Source organism: Mycetomoellerius zeteki, unplaced genomic scaffold (assembly GCF_001594055.1).
Source record: "Mycetomoellerius zeteki isolate Tzet28-1 unplaced genomic scaffold, Tzet1.0 scaffold122, whole genome shotgun sequence".
NCBI lineage: Eukaryota > Metazoa > Arthropoda > Insecta > Hymenoptera > Formicidae > Mycetomoellerius > Mycetomoellerius zeteki.
In genome coordinates, this window is record NW_017256147.1 from 195,612 (window position 1) to 221,039 (window position 25,428).

The 25,428-nt window shown below is 35.2% G+C and overlaps 1 protein-coding gene across 1 annotated transcript in view; it reads left to right on the forward strand.

The window, feature by feature from the left end:
• The window catches only part of LOC108731210 (discoidin domain-containing receptor 2), an 83,510-nt gene that overhangs the window by 14,933 nt on the left and 43,149 nt on the right, over positions 1–25,428 (forward strand). Inside the window, exon 2 of the mRNA XM_018461411.1 lies at positions 23,395–23,529. Within this exon, the coding sequence (XP_018316913.1) occupies positions 23,439–23,529 (91 nt within the window). The 5' untranslated portion in view covers positions 23,395–23,438. The remainder of the gene's footprint in view (positions 1–23,394; positions 23,530–25,428) is intronic.

Here is a 25,428-nt window from a genome sequence, read left to right on the forward strand (position 1 = left end):
AAATATATACATGTGATAATCTTGATTTTGCTCGTGGAGACTTTTAATTTTTTTTTCTCGATATTGCCGCTGATCATCTATCTGACTAAATTTCGAACGATTAAGCCTCTGTAAGTGACAGACACAAATTGAGATCCATATTTAGAGGTGCATAACTCCCGCAAGATTAATCATCCGCGCACGGACGTGGAAACGTTGGAAAAGTGCGTGGGGAAAAGTAAATAGTCATAACGGGATACTTTGTACGAATTACGCGGCTTCTGACGTGAACTAATGGCACTGGCGAGCGCCGAACCATGCAGACCCTTCCGCCTCAACACCGGCGTATATACCGCCTTTCTTCCTCGGTTTTAATCTCGTAGACCCATAATGACGTCTGAAAAGACGTAATGTTCATTACTACTATGGAGGAAAATACTTTCAGACGCGGCAGTCGGTACTTTTAGAGCGATACTGTTAGAAAAATGCGCGAAAATACTTATCTCCTCCAAGAACGCGACTCATATTCCTTTCTCAAATGATATTGCAGGATGCAAAGGTGCCTAGGTAACGTAACCTTGATCATCATTCTGAAGAGGTTATCTTTTGAGATCTACACATTATCATGCACTTCGACGAAATAATGATAATCAATATGTACTCTGATATACCAATATAATTTAAATTAAATATTATTTCAATTGAGATATTAAAATATTTGATGTTATTGCAATGCTTCTCTCATATATTAATTATTGATCTTTCCCTTTCAAAATTTCTTTCGATTTCTTACGATTTTCATATACCTATATGTATCGTTAAGTTTATAAAAATGTTTGTAAAAATAGCTTATAAAATCTTTTCGAAAAACAAATTAACAACAAGCTTTCTAATTTTCAAAATTTTTAATGCTTTAATGTTGCTACACTATTAATTCATTACTTCACTATACGTTCATGATAAGTTTCGTATGTAATCCGATAAATATCATAAAAAGAATCGATGAATAACGATTATATATTAAAGCAGGAATACTGGTTTATACACAAAATATGTAATATCCATAAATAATTTCTTTAATATAGTCTATCTATATTATATAGAATTAATTATATAAAATTTGTAATATTACACAGTTAATAATATATTTATGTATACAGTGCAGTTAATCAAACATTTACCAATTATTTATTTTTAAAATTGAAGCGAAGGGTTCCGGAGATAAATATTTCCGTTGATTACAGTCGTGCCACTGACACGCGCTATTACAGTTTATGCTAGCGATTAGCAAAGTAATTCCCGAAATTAATTATACCAGGTTGGTACGGGGAGGAATTGTACGATGCAGGAGAGAAGGAAGAGAAAAACATGGGGGAGAGCGGAGAAAAATTAATGGCCTCGGTATAATCTGCGGTTTTTGCCGCTGAAGTTATAGGTCAGTTTTAAGTTATAGGTCAGTAATAAGGACAGGGTGGTCAATTTAAGAAAATGCGTTATATCGAAAATTCAGTATTCCCGATAATGTACAAAAGGAGTCAAGGAGATTACTTCATAGTACCAACCGTATCAATTATTTAAAAAAAAAGAGAGAAAGGAAACAGAAAAGCTGTTACCTTTATGCGCATGGGGAGGAAAAAGCTGTTACCTTTATGCGCACTCAAATGTAAACCGAAAAAAAAATTCTTGCAAACTTAGCAATATAGTTTCGCCACTTTCGTGAGGATTTTCGCCGATTGTATAACCGGTGCAAACAACTCGCAGCTCATACTTATTGATATTACTTCCCTAATTAATTACGTGGGAAAAGCAGAGCAGAAGTGGAGCAAAAAGTGACAAGTGACGGTTAAACGCGGTTAGAAACAGACAGGAACAATGAATTATCCCGTAACATTGTAAAATGAAGTCAAAGCAGATTAAAATAGCAACGTGTGATTTTGTTATTTGTAATCTAATGAAGATTATTTTCTTTGATTATATTATTAGTTAATTAATTTCTTTAATATTCTACAATATTGAATATTTATAAAATATGTTTATATAAAAAAAATAGCCTCTAATAAATTCCAAATATCCGAAAGAATGTAAGATATGTGAACGGTATAGAAAAGAAATTCTTTTTTTAAATACTAATTAAATTAATTAGTTTTTCTAAAAGGAATAACTTCTATGTGCCTTTCTCGTGGAATGCATAGCTATCCAAAATACCGTGGAAAAGTTATTGGATCTCTGTAATATTTCGAGAAATGGGACAGCATCTCCTTTTAAAACTGATAAAAAGGTCAATTTGCATGTACTTTTTTTAATCAGTGTAAAATAAAAAAATACAGCGGTAAAACTCTTTTATGAAAATGTCATAGATATTTCCATTGCCATTTCGAATTATAATTCATGAAGACACTTATAACTAAAAAATCACGTAGGTAAATCATATTGACACAATTTTTTATCAGATATTCGTAAACTTGATAAAACCAAATTTAATTCGCATATAATTTTATTTTTTTATATAATTATTTATTTTATCTTTCATCGCATACTTTTGTTTTAGAGGATATATCTAAACTTTTCGCATATCTGATCTTGATATACCTACTTAAAAGCATTATAAATTGCACGAGCAAGAAACTGTGTTGAACGTAATAACGTACGGCTCTGTGAAACATATTATTTTCTGTAAGTTAGAAAAATGCGCAAATATTTTAAATGTAGTTTGTTTTATACGCTATTTTTATCTCTCTCTTTTTGACATCGTAAATACTTTTCCTATCTGCATATCTTCAATCCGAATTTCATTCCCGTATAATTAATCACGGTTAGAAATATCTATATGCCGGAGATTCCCAAATTTCATGCACGTTTCCGTTGGCATAATGAGAAAATGACCACGAAACGCTCGGAATAACTGGCGAAATTCCTTGCGGACCTTCGAGTGAGATTAATTGTTGCTATCACTGAACTGACATATTTTTGTTTAATTCAAGTTTGGGCATTGTAATGAGAAAATCTGATAAATTGTTGCATATTCTATCTGCTCGGCCATTCTCTATCCATTCGACTGGGCTTGTGTTCAACTGTTGCAAAGTTATCTTAATGACTTTTTTATGTTTGTGTAAGTTTCGAATATCCCTGCTTAATCGGGTTAGTTGACCCCTCGACACTCAACCGTTTATCTGAACGTATCATGCACATCGAAGCATCGCACGAATTCTCCCGTCGGGACACGAATTTCAACTGATAGCAATCGCGCTAATTACGCACGCAAAACTCATGAAATCGAAAACCGATGAGGATCTGAAAAGAAATGAACGTTGTGATACTGAAATACTATTCTGACTGCATTATCACTGTAATTTTTTATATTTTGTCCTGTCCTTATTGCGCCCTTCTATTTTTATAGTAGAAGAAGGTCACCGATACCACTTTGTGTTTTTAGACAATATTTCTTAAACAAAAGATAAAAATACAACTTCAAAAACATAAATACAAACTAAAAAGTGTCTTCTATCAGATAGTATAAGCAGTTTTTATAATAAATGTTTGCAATTTTGCAATAATTAAGCTTTTCATAAGTTATGCAACAATAAGCGTCTGACAAAATGGGCTTCAAAACTGACATAGTAGGCAATATATATATATATATATATATATAATGCCAACATTCCTATTCTATAAATAAAGATATATCCTATTCTGTAAAGAAAACTAATTTATGAAACTATAAACATTTAGAATGACATAATATTATCAATAATAGTCACTATTATTTTAATTACGCATAAGAAAACACCGTAAGAATTTTCTTCTCAGATTCATAGAATTTGTTTTTAGCTGATTTGGTATAGAAATAAGCCACAAATATATAAAAATTATGAGTTTGTATTTCTTTAAATAGCTAAACAGATCACGTTTTTATTAGTATTAATAAGGTGCAAAGGTTAGTTTCTAAGAAATAAGGCGCTGTCGCTTTAGAAGACCTATGCCAGTATCAGTGACCTTCCTCTACGACAAAAAAATTTTGTTTCTGTTCTAATTGAAAAAATACTTAATAGTTTTATACAATAAAAATTAAATAGCATGGTCATTTGCTTGTTTCGAATAAAACGTAAAATTTGTAAAACATGTTGGAAAAACAACACGAATTTGAAAGATGGGTATTTTCTCTTTCTGTGCAATTGGATCTTTAATTCTGCGTAACGGTAAAAAATTAATCACGTCAGAGCTTGTAACCTGTCGTGGATAAAATGTGGGGTCGAAAATGCGTAGGTAGAAGTAAATAGGATTGTATTCGCGACACTATTTGCACTTATACCAAAGCAGTGCTTTACGAAAAGGCACGATTCCTGACACTGACGAATGACACAAGAATAGGAATTCCTGCACTCGTTTTGGTATCTCTTTCGTACTTCTTCGTAACTTTTCTTTCGTGTTTTCTTATCGTGAAATAAAGTCGCAAGGTGACACCAACAACTGAGCCTTATTTACGTCCACAACATATCAGAAATATACATATATTTGCTTTTATAAAATTCTAATTAGATATACCTATACGTGGTAAACTGTGATTGTGTACAATCTAAAATAATTTAGGAATAATATAAGGAAAAGAATATTAACTGTATGTATAAGAAATAAACATGCACGCACCATGTAGGAAATAATAAAAATCATTAATTTAAAAAACTATTAATTAGCTTCAAAACATTTGAATTTCTGTTCTCCACAAACTGGAAGAATAATATAATTAAACGTGAAGAATTTGACGAGAAAAAAAACGTGCAAATAAAAATAAATAATACTGAATTAAAAGGATCACTTTAATAATACTGAATTAAGGGGATCACATTATTGTGATATTCTAAAAAGAAGCGCGATTCACGACATTGACGAATGGAACAGAGAAAAGCGCCTCTATGCCCTTCGTTCTTTCGCTTTCTCCCTCGTTTCCTTCCGCGGCTCCTGCGTTCCTTCTTCGTTTCACCATTATGCTACATAATTTAGTACTAACGTAGTGGTGGTGGTAGCTACACCACCATTGGCAGCGGCAGACCACTGCCACCCCACCATCGGGTTTAACCGCCAAGAACCGCGACCAGGAGCGAGTCGGCGAAAGGGAGGAAGCTTGAGGTCGACGGAGAAACCTTTGATCCTGCAACTCTCACGGACTCGATCACTGTATTTGTATTGCCGTGAGAAGTGGGACACCGGAAAAAAGCTCCTCCTGGTCTATTTCACCCTCCACCAGTCTCACAACACCACAATTGTGGGTTTGCTTTCAGCTCCCTTGATACGACTGTTTCCAGCAGACTTCACATTTTATTTGTTACGAAAATAGGATGTCTTATTCTTACGTCTGTATGTTGTTATGCTATCGATTATTTCGATCAAGCGTGAGAAACTCGGTCATGATTTGTACATCACCATATCATTGCATAATTTGCATATAACCGCTGTTATTTTCATATTCAGACCTTTCATAAAACACCGGAAAAGCATATTTAACATAAAATTAAAAAAAAAAAAAATAAAACATCTGCGGTTATATCGAATGCTTGTTTTGAAAGGTTTCATCCGCAATACTCATATTTTAACGAAACGCTTTTTACAAAGCTTTTACATAACAATTTGCTTTTATATAACAATTATTAAATGCAAAATGCAAATAAAATATTAATCTCTTTTAATATCTTTTAATGATTAAATTTACCGTGAATTTATTAATATAAATTCTGATGTAATAATATTAAAATATATGTACAGCGTTGATTTAAAAAGTTTGTAAAATCTTGTCGTAAAATAATATAATTAAGCTCTCTAATCTTCGATATTTCTAATACTTTGATGTTGCCATTACATTAAAATGTTATTTCACTGTACGTCCGTAATAAACTTTGGGCAATCTCGAATTATGAAGATATTGTAATTATGTAATATTTTGCATTTGCATTCAATTTATTCTTTCAAACCAATTTTATAAATGATCTAAAAAATGGTCGAAACAATCCATTCCCACTTTGTAAAGATTTTTTTCTCGAATATATATCGTATCGACGACAAAATTAATCATGTAAAACGCGATGCACCATAAAAACATAATAAACGACATTAACATACAAACACCTACTTCAGCGCTACGCTAGATTCGACATACATGACAGATAAACGACTTTTCCTTTCTAAAATGCTATCATGCAAGCAAAACACCGACATTAAAAGATTTGATTACGCGAAATTGACACTTATTACAATATCGTGAAACGCTTCGTTGAAATTAAGCTTCGTATTAATATGTAAATGTTTCATTCAATCTTTATGCACTGAAAAGAATTTGGTGAGCTACCAAATGTTGAGTGAAATGATTTCAATCAAATGTTTAATTAATATAATTAAAAATAATTTTACTTTTCTGTGATATTTAGTAATTACCAAACGGTTATATTGTTAAGTTTGGTATATAATAGATTAAATATTTGGAAGAATAAAATTAGTTTTGATTATATTAAGTGAATATTTGAAATTATTTCACTCAATACTTAGTAGTTATTACCAAATTTTTATTTCAGTTTGTCTTTCATAATTCATACCTTTTCTTAAATATCTTCTAAAGTGAAAGAATGTTATTACGTATTTTTATCTTATTATTGGCAGCAATATTTTATAAACTGTATCTGGTTTATTTATTAATTTCTTAAGTTTGTTCATCCGTATTAATCGTTGAGTATTGCCATGCTACAACGTTATGACCGAACGTAGAAAATATCGGTCGATTTTCAGCGAGAATATTTAGTGGTCCTTCGACCGCTTACCGAAGTTTCCTCGCAGTTTGGGGTTGTGGCTGATACTTTATCGTGTAACAAATGGCAGTCCGATCGTACGTAAACATTTCAACCTCCCACGCCACAGAATTGATAGTGTTACAGAGTATCGCGGTCGCAGCTGCGCTCTTCGCCTCTCGAGATACGGAATTAATAGAGCGGTACATAGCGAAATATTCAACTATACTAACTTACTACATCCCTACTTTTCGTGTGTCTCATCAAATTCTTGTACATATCAAAAGAATAAATGTTCAACTCTTTTTCTATTGAAAAAGTCCTATTTGCTACAAAGATTAGGCCAATCCTTTAACCGTAAAATTAAAACGATTTATAATACTTCTGCAATAGAAAAAGAGTCTGGTTGCATTAATTGGAATTCTGATTGAAAATGGACAAATCAAAATTTTCTGTGGTTGAATCTATTAGGTATATTATAATTCTAGTTGAGATAATCAGAATACTGATTGATATGATCAGAATTTTCTGGTTTGTCCATTTTCAACCAGAAATTTTTCTCAGTAACCCTTAATTGCCCTTACGTTATTTTCTGCAATAGCGAGTGATTTGAATTGAAGTTTGAATAGAATTATTAATTATATCACGCAGCATCTCGATTATGCTTACGCCTTGCTATCCTTAGCGCTCGGTAAAGCGAAGTTTCCGATATCGCTGCTCCTATGCGGCCAACGCGGAGAACGTTGACCGTGCAAGCGTCGATCGCTCCGTCCCCTTTTCGTTCATGTTTCTCCATAGCGGCGGATATAATGTAACGGTGCGAGCACCCGCACTTACGCGTTCACGCGTGGAACCGAGAAACAAGAAGCGGCGCCGAACCGATTTGCTCGATCGAATGTAAACAATGTTCAATCGACGTGCTCACTTCCTACCGCCGCGCCGCGCCGTATTCGTCCGACATCGTCACCATCGCCGTCGACATAGTTGTCGATGATTATGCCTCCCCCATTCGATATGCATTTCTCTCTACCTTTTTCGTGCAACTCATCTGTAAAAGCAGAAAAAGAGAACGATGCGACATAGTCATAGAAGCATTTGCCAAATAGTCGCTCATTTTACGAAAGAGCTCGGAACATTTATCATTATTGAGTGTAATAGCAAGATATTTTTTACGATTAGTTAGATGAGTATTTCGTTCAGTATAATTATAATTTTTTAATCTCACATCGAATTTAATAAGCAACTATTGATTAACCTATATTGAAACGAAAAACTAATCGTCTATGATGGAGTGCTTTTCGATCCCGCATCCGGATATTATCCTTGCTGTTCACCGGATGGTAAATAAGAATACATCCGGATAGGAAATCTGAACGGAGCTATGAATAGTCGTGATATTTAAACACTTATATGGATATACTGAGTTTGCTCAAATGCACAGAATATAGCATAAAAATAGTCGTCTAGAAGATAGTTGAGAGAGCTTTTGAAATATAATATTTAGAATCACGGTATCCATATATGTCCTAACTGCTAAGTGCGTCTGTGCAACCACGAGAGTTTCAACGAAAAGTTCTTGAAGGCAGAACGTAGAAATGTGAGTAACGTTGATGGAGAGGAAAAAGCATCAGAGAACAGAGAAATAAAACAATAGAGAGAGAGAAAGAAAGAGAGGAAAAGAGAAATAGAGAAAGAGAAAGAGAAAGAGGAATATTGGACTTTTAGCACCGAGTGGTCCTTAAAAAAGAGCTAAAGCCATATAGGTACACGATGCCCACTTGCTGCGATGAAACGTCAGAAGCCGAAACTGCAGCTGCAACTCGGGGAAAAAAAAGCGTGCGCGATGTACTCGTAACTATAGCGACGATAATGCCACTCTGCGAATGCATCCAAAGAGAACTGACGAAGCGTCAGAATTTCAAAAGCCGCTTCTGACTGAAATACATTGCGGGGAATCGCGTTCCCGTTTCTTTATCCCTCTTTTTTTTGTAATGTTCTCCCTATCCCCCCTGTTACCCCGTCGTACAGAACGCCCTGCCACCTGCGTCGCGCTTTTTTCAAAGTGGAAATGCACTTACACGTATGTATGCTCCATGCGAACATATTGCGTGCTCGATCGAGTGACGAAATGGACACAAGTGGGAGAAAACGGAGGTACACCGGAAAGTGGTATGCTGTTTTTATTCCTGTTCCGTTAAATCGGAAAAGACTTTTTCCGTTCACTCAACCTATTTTTAAAAAGAATTTGTAAAGGAAGATGGACCTTCGGCGATAGGACGAAAGTAATATACATATACGGGACGAAAAAATGTTACATTATTTTTATAATTATTTTTATAATTAACGTTATGTTTCAGCGCAATCCGATTTCTGATGCGAATGAATAAAAAAAATATTTGTTCACGGCAATCAATAGCAATTTGAAAGACATGATCGTAAAAATAAATTCGGTTAGAATTTCCACTTACTTCGTCTTATTCGCACTGCATTTCATTCTCATCTACTCACGGCGTGGCTCTCTTGAACACGCAGCAACAGTTTTATATAGATAAAAATAACAACGAGCGTATTTCACGCTCCTCACTTTTGTAGAGTTGCAACGAGTTTATTCGTTTCGGCGTGAGTATACTTCAAACATCCAGCGGAACTTAATTCTTTTCGCCCGCACACATTCAACCCTCTATAAAGAAAAATCGTGTGGAAATGGTCGCCGTTTTTGTGAAAATCTCACTACGTGAGACGTGCGCACAATGCGCTCACGTTAATGTGTTGACTTATGAACAGTTTGAAGAAATAAATATTTGCCAGCACAGACAGATAGCAATGAAATGAAAGCTTTAGAAAAAGAGTAGGTAAGAGTAGGTAAGAGACTAAGGTAAGAGCAATTTATAAAAGGGAAACGTAAGAAGTAAATTTATTAACACGAAATTTAAAAGAAAAATAAATATAAATTTCTCTTTGTAAAATCGCGTGTGCACGTATTTGAAGAAGAGACGCGCAAGATGTAAAAGCGGTATAATGTCAACTTTAATCAATCTCAAAATATCTCTCGCGTTCATGCTTACGTTAGATGTACTCAATTTTATGTCGGTAACGTTATTCGTGTTAATTCCTTGTATCTCAATTAATACCGCCACCGTCGTTTACCGTAATCTTCTTCCTCATTTCCGAGCTTAGATCCTGCATCTAATCAGCCTGCTACTGAAATTCTCCGATGATAGTGCAAGCGTTTCGTAACCGCGTGTCATAACCGCGGCAGCAACGTTCTAAACGATAACAGGAGATGTAAAGCGCTAATTATAACGATTAAAGCATGAAATTCATACACTTCGACCTAAATCTTAAGAAGTCAGAAACTAGAGGCTTAAGAAAAATAAATGATCAAATTTCCGCTTCATACGGTATATATGCATGCGCATTTATTATAGTAATTCTACTTGCTTTATAATAAAAGTAAAATATAAAAGAGATATCTCTACACTATTAATATTCTGTAATAATAAGTGCAAATAGTTATAAAAGGATATGTTTATTAGAGGGATATTGATTTAAATAATTGAATTTCTGGATATTGATTTAAATAATTGAAAATAGAAAGTCGAAGAAACGATGTCAATTTTATTTCATCGATTATTTCATTACATAATCTTATAAAACACGAGTTCTCTAAAACGAAAAGGAGATCAAAGTAGGTCAAAGAAACAATTTTTCATAGATTGAATTTCACCTTCTTTTACTATCTCTTTCACGAGAATCTTTGAGGTCATCTTATGAAAGTAATCGAAAATCTCGGTAGTAATAAAAAATAGTATAAAGCAACAGAAAAATTATTCCGAAATTCATATAATCGTACAATATATTAGTCGTCATTCCTACAGTACCTATAGATTTTGAAACTAAAGCATAACATTTCAATGACATAATTTTGCTTCAAAAGGACTTCGCGTTTACAGCGTTTTCATTATTTATTTTTGTCGACCAATGTACGGAAAAAAAGATCGATAATTTTTTGTAATAAAAAACCATTCGTGATACAAGAAAACTAGGAACACTATTTCTACAAACCGCAGGAACTCATGAGGAGAGCAAAAAACCATTATTTAAACTAAGCGAGCGTAAAAAAGAGCGTAACAATGGTGGCCAAACGTACCGAGCACATTTTTCATATCTTATCGTAATGGTCGCTCGTACCGAGAAAGATTCGCTCGTTCAGGGCAAAGTATACAGCTGGTCGAACATCTTGTTTGGATGATAACTTATGCGCCACTTTCGACAACGTTAGATGCTAACGACGCGCCAAGATGCAACGACGTTCATTAATGTTACAAGACGAAATAGCTTTCAAGAGCATCTCATTGTCGGTGAAAAGATGTTTGCTCACACTTGACTTGGCCTCAAAGGAAAATACTACTATCATTTGATGATGTTAGAAGAGGATGTACGTAGTCGCTATAACTTAGGAAAATAATTTACATAGAAATAATTTGGACAGTGTTTGAGATTCTTTCTTTAAATCTTTCGTTCTCTTTTCTCTGCCGATGTGTTTTTCTCTTAATGACGTCTTCTGAGGCGGTGCTCGAAATTATTTCTTAGTAAATAAAATTTTATTTATACATGCACATATATATGTATGCAACTTGTATAAATAAGAAAATCTAATTCACCAAGTCAACGAATTTTTTAAAATTTTATGTTTAATTTTACGATATTCAAAATTTTGTGTCATTGTAGCTAAATAAATTTACAAAGTTATTCTTTGACTATTTTAATGCACGAACTTTTCGTATCAAATAAACGTAGATTGCACAATCGATATCGTTTTGGTGTGACATATTATATCTTCGCTGCACACATGATATATAAACAATATTGTTCCATTTTTTTTAATCATGCCATTGTAGTTTACTAAATAAGTTTACAAAGTAATTCTTTGAATATCGTTTTGATACCAAACTTTTTGTATAAAATAAAAACAAATTGCGCAATCGATATCGTTTACGAATGGTGTGACATATTATACCTTCGTTGCAACTATTGACGCTGTTGTGTTATCCGATTCGTACATCTTCAGCGTATATACCTCATTAATGATTAAATGTAACTGTAGTAAATTATAGGTTGCTTCCAGCAGTACTGCCGTCTAACAGCGCAATGACACGAAATGCAACGCACGGAATATCTCGCGTCATTTTTAAAATTTGTTTCCCATATGTATTACACACACGAATATCTTTCGATTACGCAGACGCAGATTGCTGGCAACGATTATTCATGTTTTTCACGCCCCGAATTATTTATATGTTATAGCAATAACAATTGCAAACAATATACTTTTAATAATTGATATATATGTATATATCAATTATTAAATTATATAATCAATATATATATAAATTATATAATATCAATTATATAACCAGATAGATTTGTACAATTATATATATATATATATAAAATTGTATAAATCATTTGACAGACATAAAAAAATGAAAAAATGGAAAATAGATTGGTGATAACGCGTTGCTTTTCATTAATCGAGGATACGATATTATTAATCTGACGATCTCCTACATAATCCGGTTTCTCTTTCGTAAATTTGCATCTTACTTTCACGCGCAGCAGTATCTGTTAATGATCGGCTCTAACACGACCAGGGTCGCCGACAATTGCGATAAAGCACAATGGTAGGGGAGCAAGGTGGACAAAACGCAATGAGCAAGGTGGGCGAAACGTGTCGCACGCGTTTCTCGTACTTTATCATAACTCGGGATCGAACGGTCAGAGGTGCCGCTGGTACACGAGCGGTATCGAACGATAACATATGCACGCCGCTTCCGACTATGCCGCGCCGTGCCGGTCGGATACGGCGGTCAGACGTATCGGCGTCGCTGATAAGCGCCGTTCGATTCTGCCTTCTGCTGGAAAAGGCGTACACGCATACACAAACAGGCCACGTTCTTTCGTCTAACGGTATGAGAAATTTATCGCGTGGTTTTAATAATTTATTAACCAGGAAAGATGAATATTTTGTATGTGAAAGAGGGCGAGGATTAAAGAAAATAATATGCCAGGAAAAATGTGTGGAAGTGTACATAATCCCGCAACGTTAAAAACATATTTTGATGTTTCTAGATTGTAATAACATATTAAACATCGGAAAGAATAAATATTCCATACGTGAAAGAGAGCAAAAAAAAATAGTAAAAACGTAAAATAGTTAAAAAAAATCAAGTGTGCGGGAGATAAAAATATTTTTCTGATGTTCCCGACTTCTATAAATAAACCACATTTACGTATCATTAAAATAACGAGAATTTTTCTCTTTGAAACTAAGCTGTTGCTTCTAAACGTATCTTTTGACGTATCAATATAAAACAATTAATTATTCTATGATAAAGAAACAAACTGTTGCATATATGTATTTTTTTCAGTCAGCAATTTACATGCTTAGTTTAATTTGCTTTAATTTGCGCGCGCTAAATTGATTTGATTTACAGGCATTTATATTTTAACTTGATGTATTATCATATTTATTTATTTCTTTTAATCTCCACAATTTCTTGTTCTCTCTTCTTACCGATTCTGTCAAAGTAGACGTTGATTATTTCGACGTGGCGTTTGACTACAAACATTTTCTGCTCCAAACACTCTAATTAAACAAACAGTTTTTATAAGCGACACGAAAACGTCGCCATCTGAGACGAGATTTGTTCGCGATGGTTTTAAAGTAATATTGTCGCCGCAAAATCCCCGAAAGCTCCTTCCGCATGGCGGACGCGTCTGTGTGACGAGGAACTCTCGTCTCCGTCAGAGATTTATTAGATACCTTCCGGTCGGAGAATTCGTTGACAGTCACGGCGGTGCCCAGCAAGAAAACAAGATCTCGCCGAGAACGTGAGCCGCGCTTTGTGGTCCATAAAGGGATGGCGTATATCCGACATCGCGGAAGAACAACGTACGATGTACAGACGCGGACGACAACTTTGACGATGGTGGTGGTAGTAAGGATGGTGATGGGTGGTGGAACGTATTACGCGCTCTTATCGCAATGACATACTTCGTACAGAAGGAGGAAAATTGTATCCCTTGAAATGACGCGAGGTTAACTGAACAATGTAACGATGCCGGTGTATCGTTTCTGGTGCCACTGCTGCTGATGGCAGCGACATTAACAGTGCTAGAAAGCATCGAACGTTAGGTACCGTAGACATGACGTGAGAGGAGGACGACAATACCTCGGCGACATCATCGCGATTTCGTTTCCGTGTCGTATATGTCCGCGCGATGCGCCACAAAAAGTTTCGACACGCCGACACGTCGATTAATCTATTAAATCTTTTACGAGCTCTTAAGAGAAAATCGTTGAAACTCGCGCAAGCAATTAAAAAGTTCTCGTAACAACGGCTTAATATAGGAGCGTGTTAGTTGTAGATACGTACGCAGCGGCACGAATACGTTAAAAGCTATATTAGGGCGAACGCCGCGAATTGAGGACGATTTCAGCTGACGATATAAGGACGCGGCGAGAAGCATTCAATGACGTATCAGATAGCTTATTATATGTTAACGTAAACGCGCGAGTTCCTGCAACTACGGAACGAGAGCAGAGTGACGCATCGAGGGTATCGTTTAACGATACACTAGCTATTTAGGACGCGTGTTAGTTCAATGGTTCGCGCAACAATGAATTCCATTTTGACGCGTGTGTGTCACGCGCCATACGAGAACTCCTTTTATGATTGTGACACGATTTCTCTAATTTAATTATATTATCACATTCGTTCGCAAAGTTCCTTTACGAAATCGGAACTCCATAGCATTGCACCATCGAGCTGCGCGTTGGTCGCGTCTGAAAAAAATGTAGTGCAATGACGCGAAAGGCGTCTTGAATATCTGAATGGGACAGACGCGCCCGCCCGCAATTTCATTCGCGTCCGGGCGCGTACGCGGAAATCGAATTAAATAAATTTCGCGCATTGAATTCGCGATGAAGTTCCGCGTCCATTACGCTTCCTTTGCAGAAAGTCGTTTTATTCCGCGCTTCCGCTTTACGCAGATAACGCTCGAATGGTACGTGCAATATACGATAATGCAATGTTCCGGGGGACGGTTCGATGCACGCGCGTGCGAACACTATGCAAACTCCTCCGCTGAAATATTTATAAGCAGGATGTTCGTTACCGTTCGCACACTTTCAGAATAATTAATTACCTGATGACGCGCGATGTATGGCCACGCGGCGGATGATTCATTGGTATAGACGCGCGGCGACGGTCCATTCTGTAGGGAATACCATCTCTCTTTTTTTTTTCCAGAGGAAAATCCAATCGTGTTCAGACAAGCGCAGCCGGCCACTGCGCCGGATAATAACGCATGCTGCACCTTGCGCTACAACAGTTGAAGCGGAAACAACGGAACTTATCGAGGATATCGTTTATCGATACTTTTCAACACTGGGCACGCGAGGGATGCATCAATGATACGCGATAATACGTCGACGTCGTCGGGTTTGCCGCGACGATGCAAAAGTACGCGATGCGACGCGACGTGGACATCTCGCTTCTCATCCGTTATTATACTCTACTAGAAAATGATCACCCTCGTCAGTTCACTGATGTATAAAACTTGATTCACAATGTATCCGTGCAGCTATCGGCAAAAAAGACGGATTAATACCGCATCGATGTAACATTGTATAATATGTATGATATCAAAATTGTCAAATTTTTAAACATCACCGATAGATTGACAATACATATGATATTGTTTAGATATCGTGATACGTATTCTAATACGTGTGAACTTCTAGAGCTTTCTTATATCTTGTTATTATTACCCAGTAAGCAAGAAATATTTTGAAACATTCCAACAACATTGCAGCAACATTACAACGTTGTTGTAATGTTGCTGGAATGTTTCAAAACATTTCTTGCTTTCTGGGTAAGTCTTGTACATTTGTATATAATAATTTAATATGCATTATAAATAATAATTTTTTAATTAGAGTGACACCAATGATATTTTCATCTAATTTTGCAATTATTAAAAACTGATATTTGTACATCATGAAAAGATGATTTCTTATATTTTCTTACGCAAAATAATACCTATTCTTATAATAGCATCTATTCTTATAATTTATTATTATATTAGATACAAAGATATGATATACTAACAAAGTTGTGTAAATATACGCACATAAATTACAACAGCGACACTGATCTTATATGTAGCATCGTTATCATAATTTATGTGCAATTAAAATTTTGAATCTTTAACTTCATTTACAATTTTGTTGTGTGTAAGAAATATTATTAAGAATTCTAGCTTTGTAAATAAATAGTGTCTCAAATATTTGACACGTTATTTATTTACAAAGCTAGAATTCTTAATAATTTTTCTTACAATAATTTCAAAAATGTAAATGCTTTTCTTACTGTATTACACGATAAATTATAATATATGGAATTCTCTATCAAAAATTTTGTAACCAGCAATAAATTGCTTAAAATAATCTTAATATTCCTACTGCCACAATGAATTTGCATGCAAAATTTGCATGCGTGAGTGCAGGGTTATGAGTGTAAGGGTTAATGTAAATCGTGGAAAAGTGCCCAATGTAAACTGTGTGATTCATACCATGATATAAATATGCATTGCGCCAAGAAATATACAGCATCGAATATTGCAAAAATTGCTGGAGCTTGTACACCATTATTCTTTCGAGACGTAATACCTGGCGCCAGCCAAACGAACACCGCAAAAGTAACAGAGATGCCGTGTACGTATATTTGTGTTTTCCTCTGTTGAAAATCTTCCAAGGAATATAACACTGAAATAAGAAGACGGTTCCCCGATTGTACGCGAGACGAAATAAATGGGCTTGACAGACGTAGCTTTGTTCCATATAAGCGATGTCTCGCCGCCAGAAGATATATATCGGACATATCGTTTAACAATATCGTACACTATGATCGCAATACATAACGAGCATGGACTTGTGTCATGCAGGAGAAAATAAATACGCGAAGCCGAAAAGACGCCAATATCATGACACGTGGATTCGAAACTATCAATCTGTATACATATAATTGTTCGGTAAAAAATTAGTATTTGTTCGAAATTTTTAGCAACGTTACGTATTACGATAAATTTATGACGCTCGAAAGAAAAGTTATTGTAACGGTATTGCAAACAATTACGGATATTCGTATCTATTTCTGAAGAAGTTAGCTTCCATTAAATTGATGCTATTCAGGTCATCTATTGTGCCAATAGTCTTACGACATCGCGTGAAATGATGAAACACTCAAGCTAATGAAGTCTATTGTGCAATATGGATTTCGATAAATGTCAGTTAGATTTCTACGAAGCTGTTTTACATGATTTAATGTTGTTGAATCTGAATGTGCTTGAAAAAAAAGTTATCCCAAATCGATAGATGCAATCATTTCCCGGAATTGTTAGATATTTATTGCTCAAACATATTAGTATCGTTTATAGGGTCACCAGCCGTACTCTTTCAAAAATCGATATATGTACTCTTTTTGAGATCGTAAAACTTCTCTTGATCATTAATTAAAATTTTATATTTATAAAATTATATTTATAAAATTATATTAATAAAAATTATTTTCTATAGAAATTTTATTTTATTAAATATCTACATTAACGCATAAAAAAATTATATCTCCTCCTTTCGCCTTCGGATCATAATCTTTTTTTTGAAAGAGTACATCTGTACTCTTTTCTTGTAATTCAGATATGAAAATCGTAATCGTGTGTTAACTTATGCTAAGACACACTTGAAAATTAATCTTGCACGAGAATACAGAATCTCCGAAACTAACCCTGGAGTATGTCTTAGCCTGCCTGGATGTAGTCCAGGTTAAACTGTGAGCGCAATGGGCTACGTGAAATATTGCATCGTGCTAGTCTTTGGAATATGTTCGCTACACTGGTAAATGCCTAACACCTTGTACAAACAGACTGGCGTTATCTCGGCCGAGAGGATGGAGGCCGCAGGACATGGTGGCACGGTGGAAGATTCTGCGATGTCGGAAGATTTCGGATATATATACTTCTATGGGGGAAGAGTAGGTGGGCAATACCATCAAGGAGGACCGAAAGTTCTCTTGGCATTCTTACATGCCGCGATAGCTTAAAACCGCAGGGTACGCGATAATAGCCAGCGATAGGTCCACCAGGATAGGCGGTTTTTCGCCGACCATTGAGGACGAAATCTCCTTTGGGATTACGTCTTATATGCGGACAACCACTTCAATATATGCATACCGAAATCAACTCTCACTCCAATATATGTAGAAATGTGCGTATATTGCGCATCTTCGCAATAGTTCCGATCACACAATTCCGCGCGATAGATGTCCACTCTCGATACAATATCGGGTGAAAATATTTTTACGATTTCCTCTGCAACACGTACGTCAACTTGCCATTTCCACGCGGAAAACACCTTTCGTTATTCTCCCGATCGAGTCCTTTCGAGTATCCTTTTACGGAAGCTAGCGTTAAGAGTTTCTTTGTACAACTGATAGCTTTCACAAAACTATACCCGAGTAGTATCCTTTTACGTTGTTTATTTTTATTCTTGTAGATAGATACAGATAGAATTTAAACAAACGCGATTTATTATCTTTAATTTTCTCTAATTCTCTCTAACAGTTGAAAAATCTATGATGATTAGAAAGTTTATTTTCGATTACTTCCATCTGCAAAGCGGAATTTCTCAGTTTATTGCACACGAAAACACGAAACTATATAGACTATAAGTGTACATCGAGACGTTGCATGGAGGACAGGAAGTTTGTACACTGCTGCAGCATTAGAATAAATGAGCACTGAAAGTCTAAATGTGGTTCTTATGGGAATTATGGTAACCTTAGGTAGCTGGTGGCTAACTAAAGTTAAGTAATTTATCCACGCTACAATTTTCTACCGCACAAACTCATATCAGTATCAAGACAAGCGATTCGTTATTTTGTAGGCAGCCGAGTTATAATAATAACTTAGTATCACATTTTACTAAACTTTCTTGGTCAGATGTGTATATTATTAATCAATAAATCATTATTTTGATCCAGAAAACTTAATATCAGATGATATTATATATTTAAAGAAATAATATAATTACGTCTTCTCATCAGTGTGTACGGAAAAAGAAAGGGATTACTTATTTGTGAACACTGATGAAGACTTAGTATGCCGAAACGTTAAATCTATGTTATTGTATATTTAAAAATAAAGTAATTAACAATTTATAAGTGAACTTTTAATGCTTGTTTATAGGTCATGATACTAATTATATTGCATTGCAATTTTATGAGCTTCTTTGTCTATATTAAAGAAATAATATATATAATATTTAAGCGTCATGAATATTTGATTACATGTAGCTATAATGATACATCTAACAATGATACAATCAATTGTATACGTTAATTGAAATTCTTAAATGTTTAAAACAAACGTTCACCTCGACTCGTCTTTCGGGATTTCAAACATTCGCTTCATACGATCCGCAAATTTTCACTGACTCTAGCTATTGAGGTCCATAAAATCTCGAATGTATTTTGCAACGGCAGCAGGAAGAAATTCTTGTCCTCCTAGAGTTCTTGTCATTACGGAAAAGTCCTTGGAAAGTACTTCTGAGTCTTGAAAAATTTTACGAGGTTCTCCTTGTCATTTTCTAACGACTAAACTGTTTTGCTACAACATCAGTTTAACAGTTTTATAACATAGCCTTAAATCTTTAACTAATTAGTACTCCTAATTAGTGCCATCTATTAATACTAAGAAGTTTAATAAAAAGTTACTTGAAAATGTAAAGAGATGACAAAATAGGTAATCTAATTCTATAATAATGAATATACAATAAATATATAATTATATATTATTTATATATATCTCTCTCTCTCTCTCTCTCTCTCTCTCGTTTCTTTCACCACACAAACTGGCATTTACCAGGGTATCGCGTGTAATGATTCGTCGCAATGTATGACATGATAATGTTTAATCACGATATCCGGGACGTCCAACCAGCATAGCTAATGAGGCAAAATGTCTTCAATTAAGTGTATCACAAGGTATCGACATATCACGTACAAGATAACGAGGCACAGCCGTCATATGAGACGATCGATATTGTGCTACCAGAGGTCCCTTTGAACGTATACATACACATACAGATGCATATGTATATAACCGAGGAATGAAGTGCGTATGAGCAAACATCAAGCGGGCTAATTTAAAATTAACTAATCACTCGCAGATAAATGCAGTTATGGCATCATGTTGAAATGTAAATTAGCATTAGCTTGCTAATTGCCTATGTGCGGATTAGACGATCATTATGCGGCTAATTATGCTGCAATAAACTAAACGTAATAATGTGTGGCTGAATGTAACAGTATTACTACACTGTGCATATATAAATAGAGTGAATATTACTGTGCTCATCAAGTTTTTATACACATTAAGAGAACGAGCAAGTATACGCTCTCAAAGAATAAGAACTGAGAGTTATATTTTATATTTTTTTGATATGTTTTCACGTAGAACACAAAATGAATATTCTTTCACATTTTATCAGTACTAAGTATCCGTTTAATATTCCTTAATTGTTTGAATTGCGCATGAATGTAAATTGCAACTATTATGAAGTAATTACTAATTAGCTGCGTTTCCACAATATATTAATACGAGATCACGATTTTCGAGTGATACGTTTATTAGTCCGGCACGCTGTGCGACTCATTACATATATAAATTGGCACCGATTTAATTATCAGGCCTCTGCTATTGACAGATGCGCGTTCGGCTTTGATCGAAATTCTCTAACAAAGCAGCTGCTTTGCCCGTACATCTTAGAGCGTAAGAGAGCAAATAGCGTCCTCTGCGACAGATCGATATGGATGCACGTGTGTATACGCATACGTCAATAATCAATTAAATTATCGGCAAACGCATCTAGGTAGACGCCGTCCTAATTTGCGCCTCCAATGTCCAAATCGCTATAGCGGCATACAGTCATAGGGCCAGCCGTTTGCTAATTATTTGCGGTAGGCAGAAAACGTGATCTAAACGGGCGATACCACATCGCGCACTCCGTGCGAGGATCGTTAATGGTATTTCGGTAACATCAGGTCGCAAGTGTGCACTAATTAACGCTGTGTCGATAGCAATGCTACACGTCCTGGTATACCAAGAAACACATAGGCGTATAGCTATAATTGTGGCGTCACATTGCGTTTACAATCTATCAAAACGTAATAAATCGGTCGCGAAATTATCCGCAAGCAGCAAAATCTTCATATGACAGTATTGAACCGCTGCAAAATTTCACTATATTTATTATAAACTTATAAGTATCACAAATTATCCATATAGAAAAAATATTTTAAAAGGAAAAAGAGTGTTGTTATGAATAAAATTTTATAAAATTATATAGCTTCGAATTTTGCATTACACATATACACGTGAGTTTGCCAGTATTTATAATTATAATTTATTAAAATGCAAGAACGCGATAATTACCAAAATGATATTTTTGATAATGTGCCACCATGGCAATTTTCGTGTAAAAATATGGCGCAAAATTGCCATATTAATATTTATTACCCCATCGATTCTTCGTCTCGTTGTATTATCATTAATATCCGCTCCTCTAATGGAATACATAAATAAATATCTGTAAATACATAAATACGATGACTGGGAGTTGCGATTACATCTGCGATTTGTTCACGTTTGCCTACACACTCGCAAATAAAATCCCTTCGTACATCATCTCGAGTGTAAGCGGATCGATTCTAGCCACAGAAATTTTCTATACATACACCGTATCTATTGTCATTCCGGGATTAACTTTTACTCTTTCTCTAGACTAACGTTCATTTGAGTTTTTAGTCATTTCCGCTCGTTAAATGTAGCACCGATATGTAGAAAAGTCGACATACACAGATTCGGATGGTGAATGATGGTAACTAACTGGAGCACTGTCCCCGTGTGTGTCGTGTGTGAATCGTGTCATGTCACTCTCCTGATGGTCGCTAGACCAAAAAATTCGAGGTATTTATTATAGGTAAATTGCCAGCTGAGTTACCTCGCGAGAGATATTAAATCGCGTGACGGCGTAACGTCGCTTTCGAGCGAAAGCAATTAATTAATGTCGATTGATGTGAATACCTTTCGCGTGGACATTCACGACCCAGCTACGATATAAACGTAGTCAGTGCCGCTGGAAGCTGTATAGTGTCTAACAACTTAGTTTCGAACCTTCTATCTGCGATCAATTACTCTTCGTGGAGTTAATTACTCTTTGTCTAGCTTCTAGCACAATACGTTACTCTCCTTATTCTCGCGACTGATCGAGAAGGTACTACCCTACGATATCTATATGAATTTCAAAATATCGTGTTCCTTTTAATAATACGAAAAGAACGGTTTTGTTAAAGTATCTAAAAATTTAGCTCGATACAGATTTGTAGAAAATAATTTTGTTACGCGATCAAAATAATTATAGGACACTCAAGCTGATTACTAGATTCAAAGAAATTCAAAACTTTTTGCAGCATTGCATATACTTGAATATCTTAGACATTAATTTTACTAGTTTAACCAAATTATTTTCAGATCTGTATCTAGCTAAGATTTTAGATACTTGAGCAAAATCATTCTTTTCATGATTCCGTCAGAAATAATATCACAGAATATAAAATAATAATGTAATAAAATATTTTTCTCTAAAATTTCTTACGCATTTTTTGTGAAATAATTTAATATAACCTTTAAAATTGAACAAATGCAAAAGTAATATCTCTCTTTTTCTCTTTTGCCAATTCTTTATAAATATTTTTCTTTAGTTAACCAGAACATTTTTCTAACAACGCGCGTAATTGTTTTTTTAATATAACTGACTTATTCCTTAATATTCCGAAAGTTTTTTCTTAAAACATAATAAGTTCATTCTTCCATTCTCTTTTATCACGCTTTCTTTCATCGAGAAGGATACGCGGACGCAAGATTGAGCTAATTGAGCAGGGACTCGATTTCGAGTGGGTCTCTTCGTGGTTTTTTTTTTCTCTAGGCGACGCACGTACCGCGGAAACCATCGAGGGCTGACTGGTCGTCCAGGATTGTGCCAAGAAAAAGAAATACGTAGACGCGTATAGTTTTACTCTTAAGTCGATTAAGTTTCTTTTTACTTGACCCTCCACTTCAGGCGCTAGGACAGAAAATATTTCGAGAGGCGGCTTTAAAATCTCCCGGGTGCTTCGTGTAGAAACGTGACCGAATAGCGATCGAAGGTTTTATCCGGACCGAAAACAATGGCAGCAAATTGGAAGGCAGGCAATATCACATGGACTTCCGAAGCACGTCCTTGCACAAGCAGCCAAGTCTGTCTTCTCTGCTTTAAATATTGATTCCGGAGATTGGCGAAATCAAACTAGAATTCTTTCTCCTCCCTCCCCCCTTCTCTCTCTTTCTCTCGAAAAATCGATTTTTTTCTTATTGCAATGCAACGACAAATGCTAGCTAGGTAAATATTAGAAATTAAAAGAATACAAGCTCAATAAGAAATATACACGTTTTAATACGATTATTTTTATAATTATGTTTACAGCTATTTGTCGAATGCTCTGATGAAGTCATCACTCAACGGAGAACATGAAGACCGATTATTTATCGATAATCGCTAGGATCTGTACGTTATTGATACTGTTTGGACCACTCACGGATGTCCATTCACTCGATATACGTAAGTACAACTCGAAATGATTAAATGCACAATTTAACGATTGCAAGTATAAAATGCATAAAACTATATAAAATATTTTTTATTTCATAATTTTTGAAATAAAATATGTTTTAACATCTAAATATACATTTTAAAAATTATGCATGTTCTATATAGAAGGACACTGACACTACACAACTCGATTTTGAAAGTAAAATTGTACAATTTGAATTATTTTTGCTTCTACCTCGGAAAGCACATTCACGTTTTATTCTCATTTATATAACGCAATATTTTTAGGACGTAGCAAGCACTAATTAAAAATGGTATTTTTGACTGAAACGTTGATATTCTTTGAAGACTATAATAACTACGTAGTTCTTGTGGGTGATGTGACAGGCAATAACAAAGAAGGTCCCGTGCAGTCAGCTGCGCGAGAAGTCAAACGATGTGTTTCCGAGCGAATTCCGGGCTGTTGCAGCTGCGGAAAGCCCATTCTGCAAAGGTGCTATCCTTACCTTGCCCCATGCCGCATCCGCGGCTTTCTCGCCATCTCCTTAGTTCGCTCTTTCTCGGCTGTCAAATTTTTCATCTGGAGCAGGTGATTTCCGAGTTTTTATTTTCCTCCGGCCTGCACTACGATGGAGGTGCTATCACTCTGAAGTAATGACTCGCTATTCTCCATCCGCCCGGGGGATCAATTATTTTGAATCTAATGCGACAGGATAAATTGCATCCCGCCGAAGTCTCCTTGCGCCACCCTCTCTTCTCCGATTCCTTCATCCCTTCCACACTGGTCGCCGGCGTAGGGAGCGGAGCAATTTTGCGCTAAAAGGCGCGCCACCTTCGGAAAACAATTCCCTCATTACCCCGAACCAAGCAGGCCGCCTTGCAGCTCGACAAATTGGTCAGAAAACAACGTGTATCGATTGCTTTACGTTGTCCTGTATATATATATATATATATATCGAATATTTAGAAAATTCTCTAGAATTTCATGATAAGAAACTTGATACAAAAATCTAAAAGATATGCTTAAAATCTGAGGACTACGTAATGCACTATACGAAGCTGTTTATTATATTCTACTTTAACATGAATTTTATTATATTTTAAAAAGTAACTAAACCTTGAAAGACTCTACTTTCAATAAATAAGATTAAGTGGATTAATATTCAGTCGTCAATTTATCACATTATTCATTTATAGATTTTTCTATCTTATTCAGTATAAAAATGAATTCGATAAATTTTTTCTATTGCACTATAAATGCCTAAATAATAAGTAATTTATAATAAAATTAATTTTTGTTGTAGGTATGTATAAATTGGCACTGAAAATCGTTTACCAACAAATCTATTGAAATATGTCAATACTATATGATTCTTGACTTTAGAATCATAAATTCGATATTTTTACTTAAATAAGAATGTTCAAAAAGAACAAGCAATAAAGCAAATATCAAAGAGCTGAAGACATTGAAAAGAAATTTAAATCGAAAAGCTTTTCAGAGTATATTTAACATCATCCGGATCGAAACGCTTCGATGATTTTTATCAAAGACGATCGTTGATTTGCGTTGAGATACTTGAGCGGCGTGTCCTTTTTTTTTGCGGTATAAAACTCAGCAAAATTCTTTCTTCGTCAATCGATTATCGGCATATAAAGCGCTATGGTTACCGAAAGAACGTTCAAGCCGCTTAAGAAGTTCCTGAGATTATTGATGTTTCCGCGAAGACCGCAATAAAGGCGCTCGTGTCTCTATTTCCGTTTCGCTGTAATACGATCCGTGATGGTGTACGTGCTCAAAATATTATTTCTTTAGAACGAGACACGCAAGTTTATGTAAAAGTCCCATTTTCACTTGAATATGTTAAAGACTCTCTTCTTTTCTCTGGTTTCTGACTATAATCTTTCGAC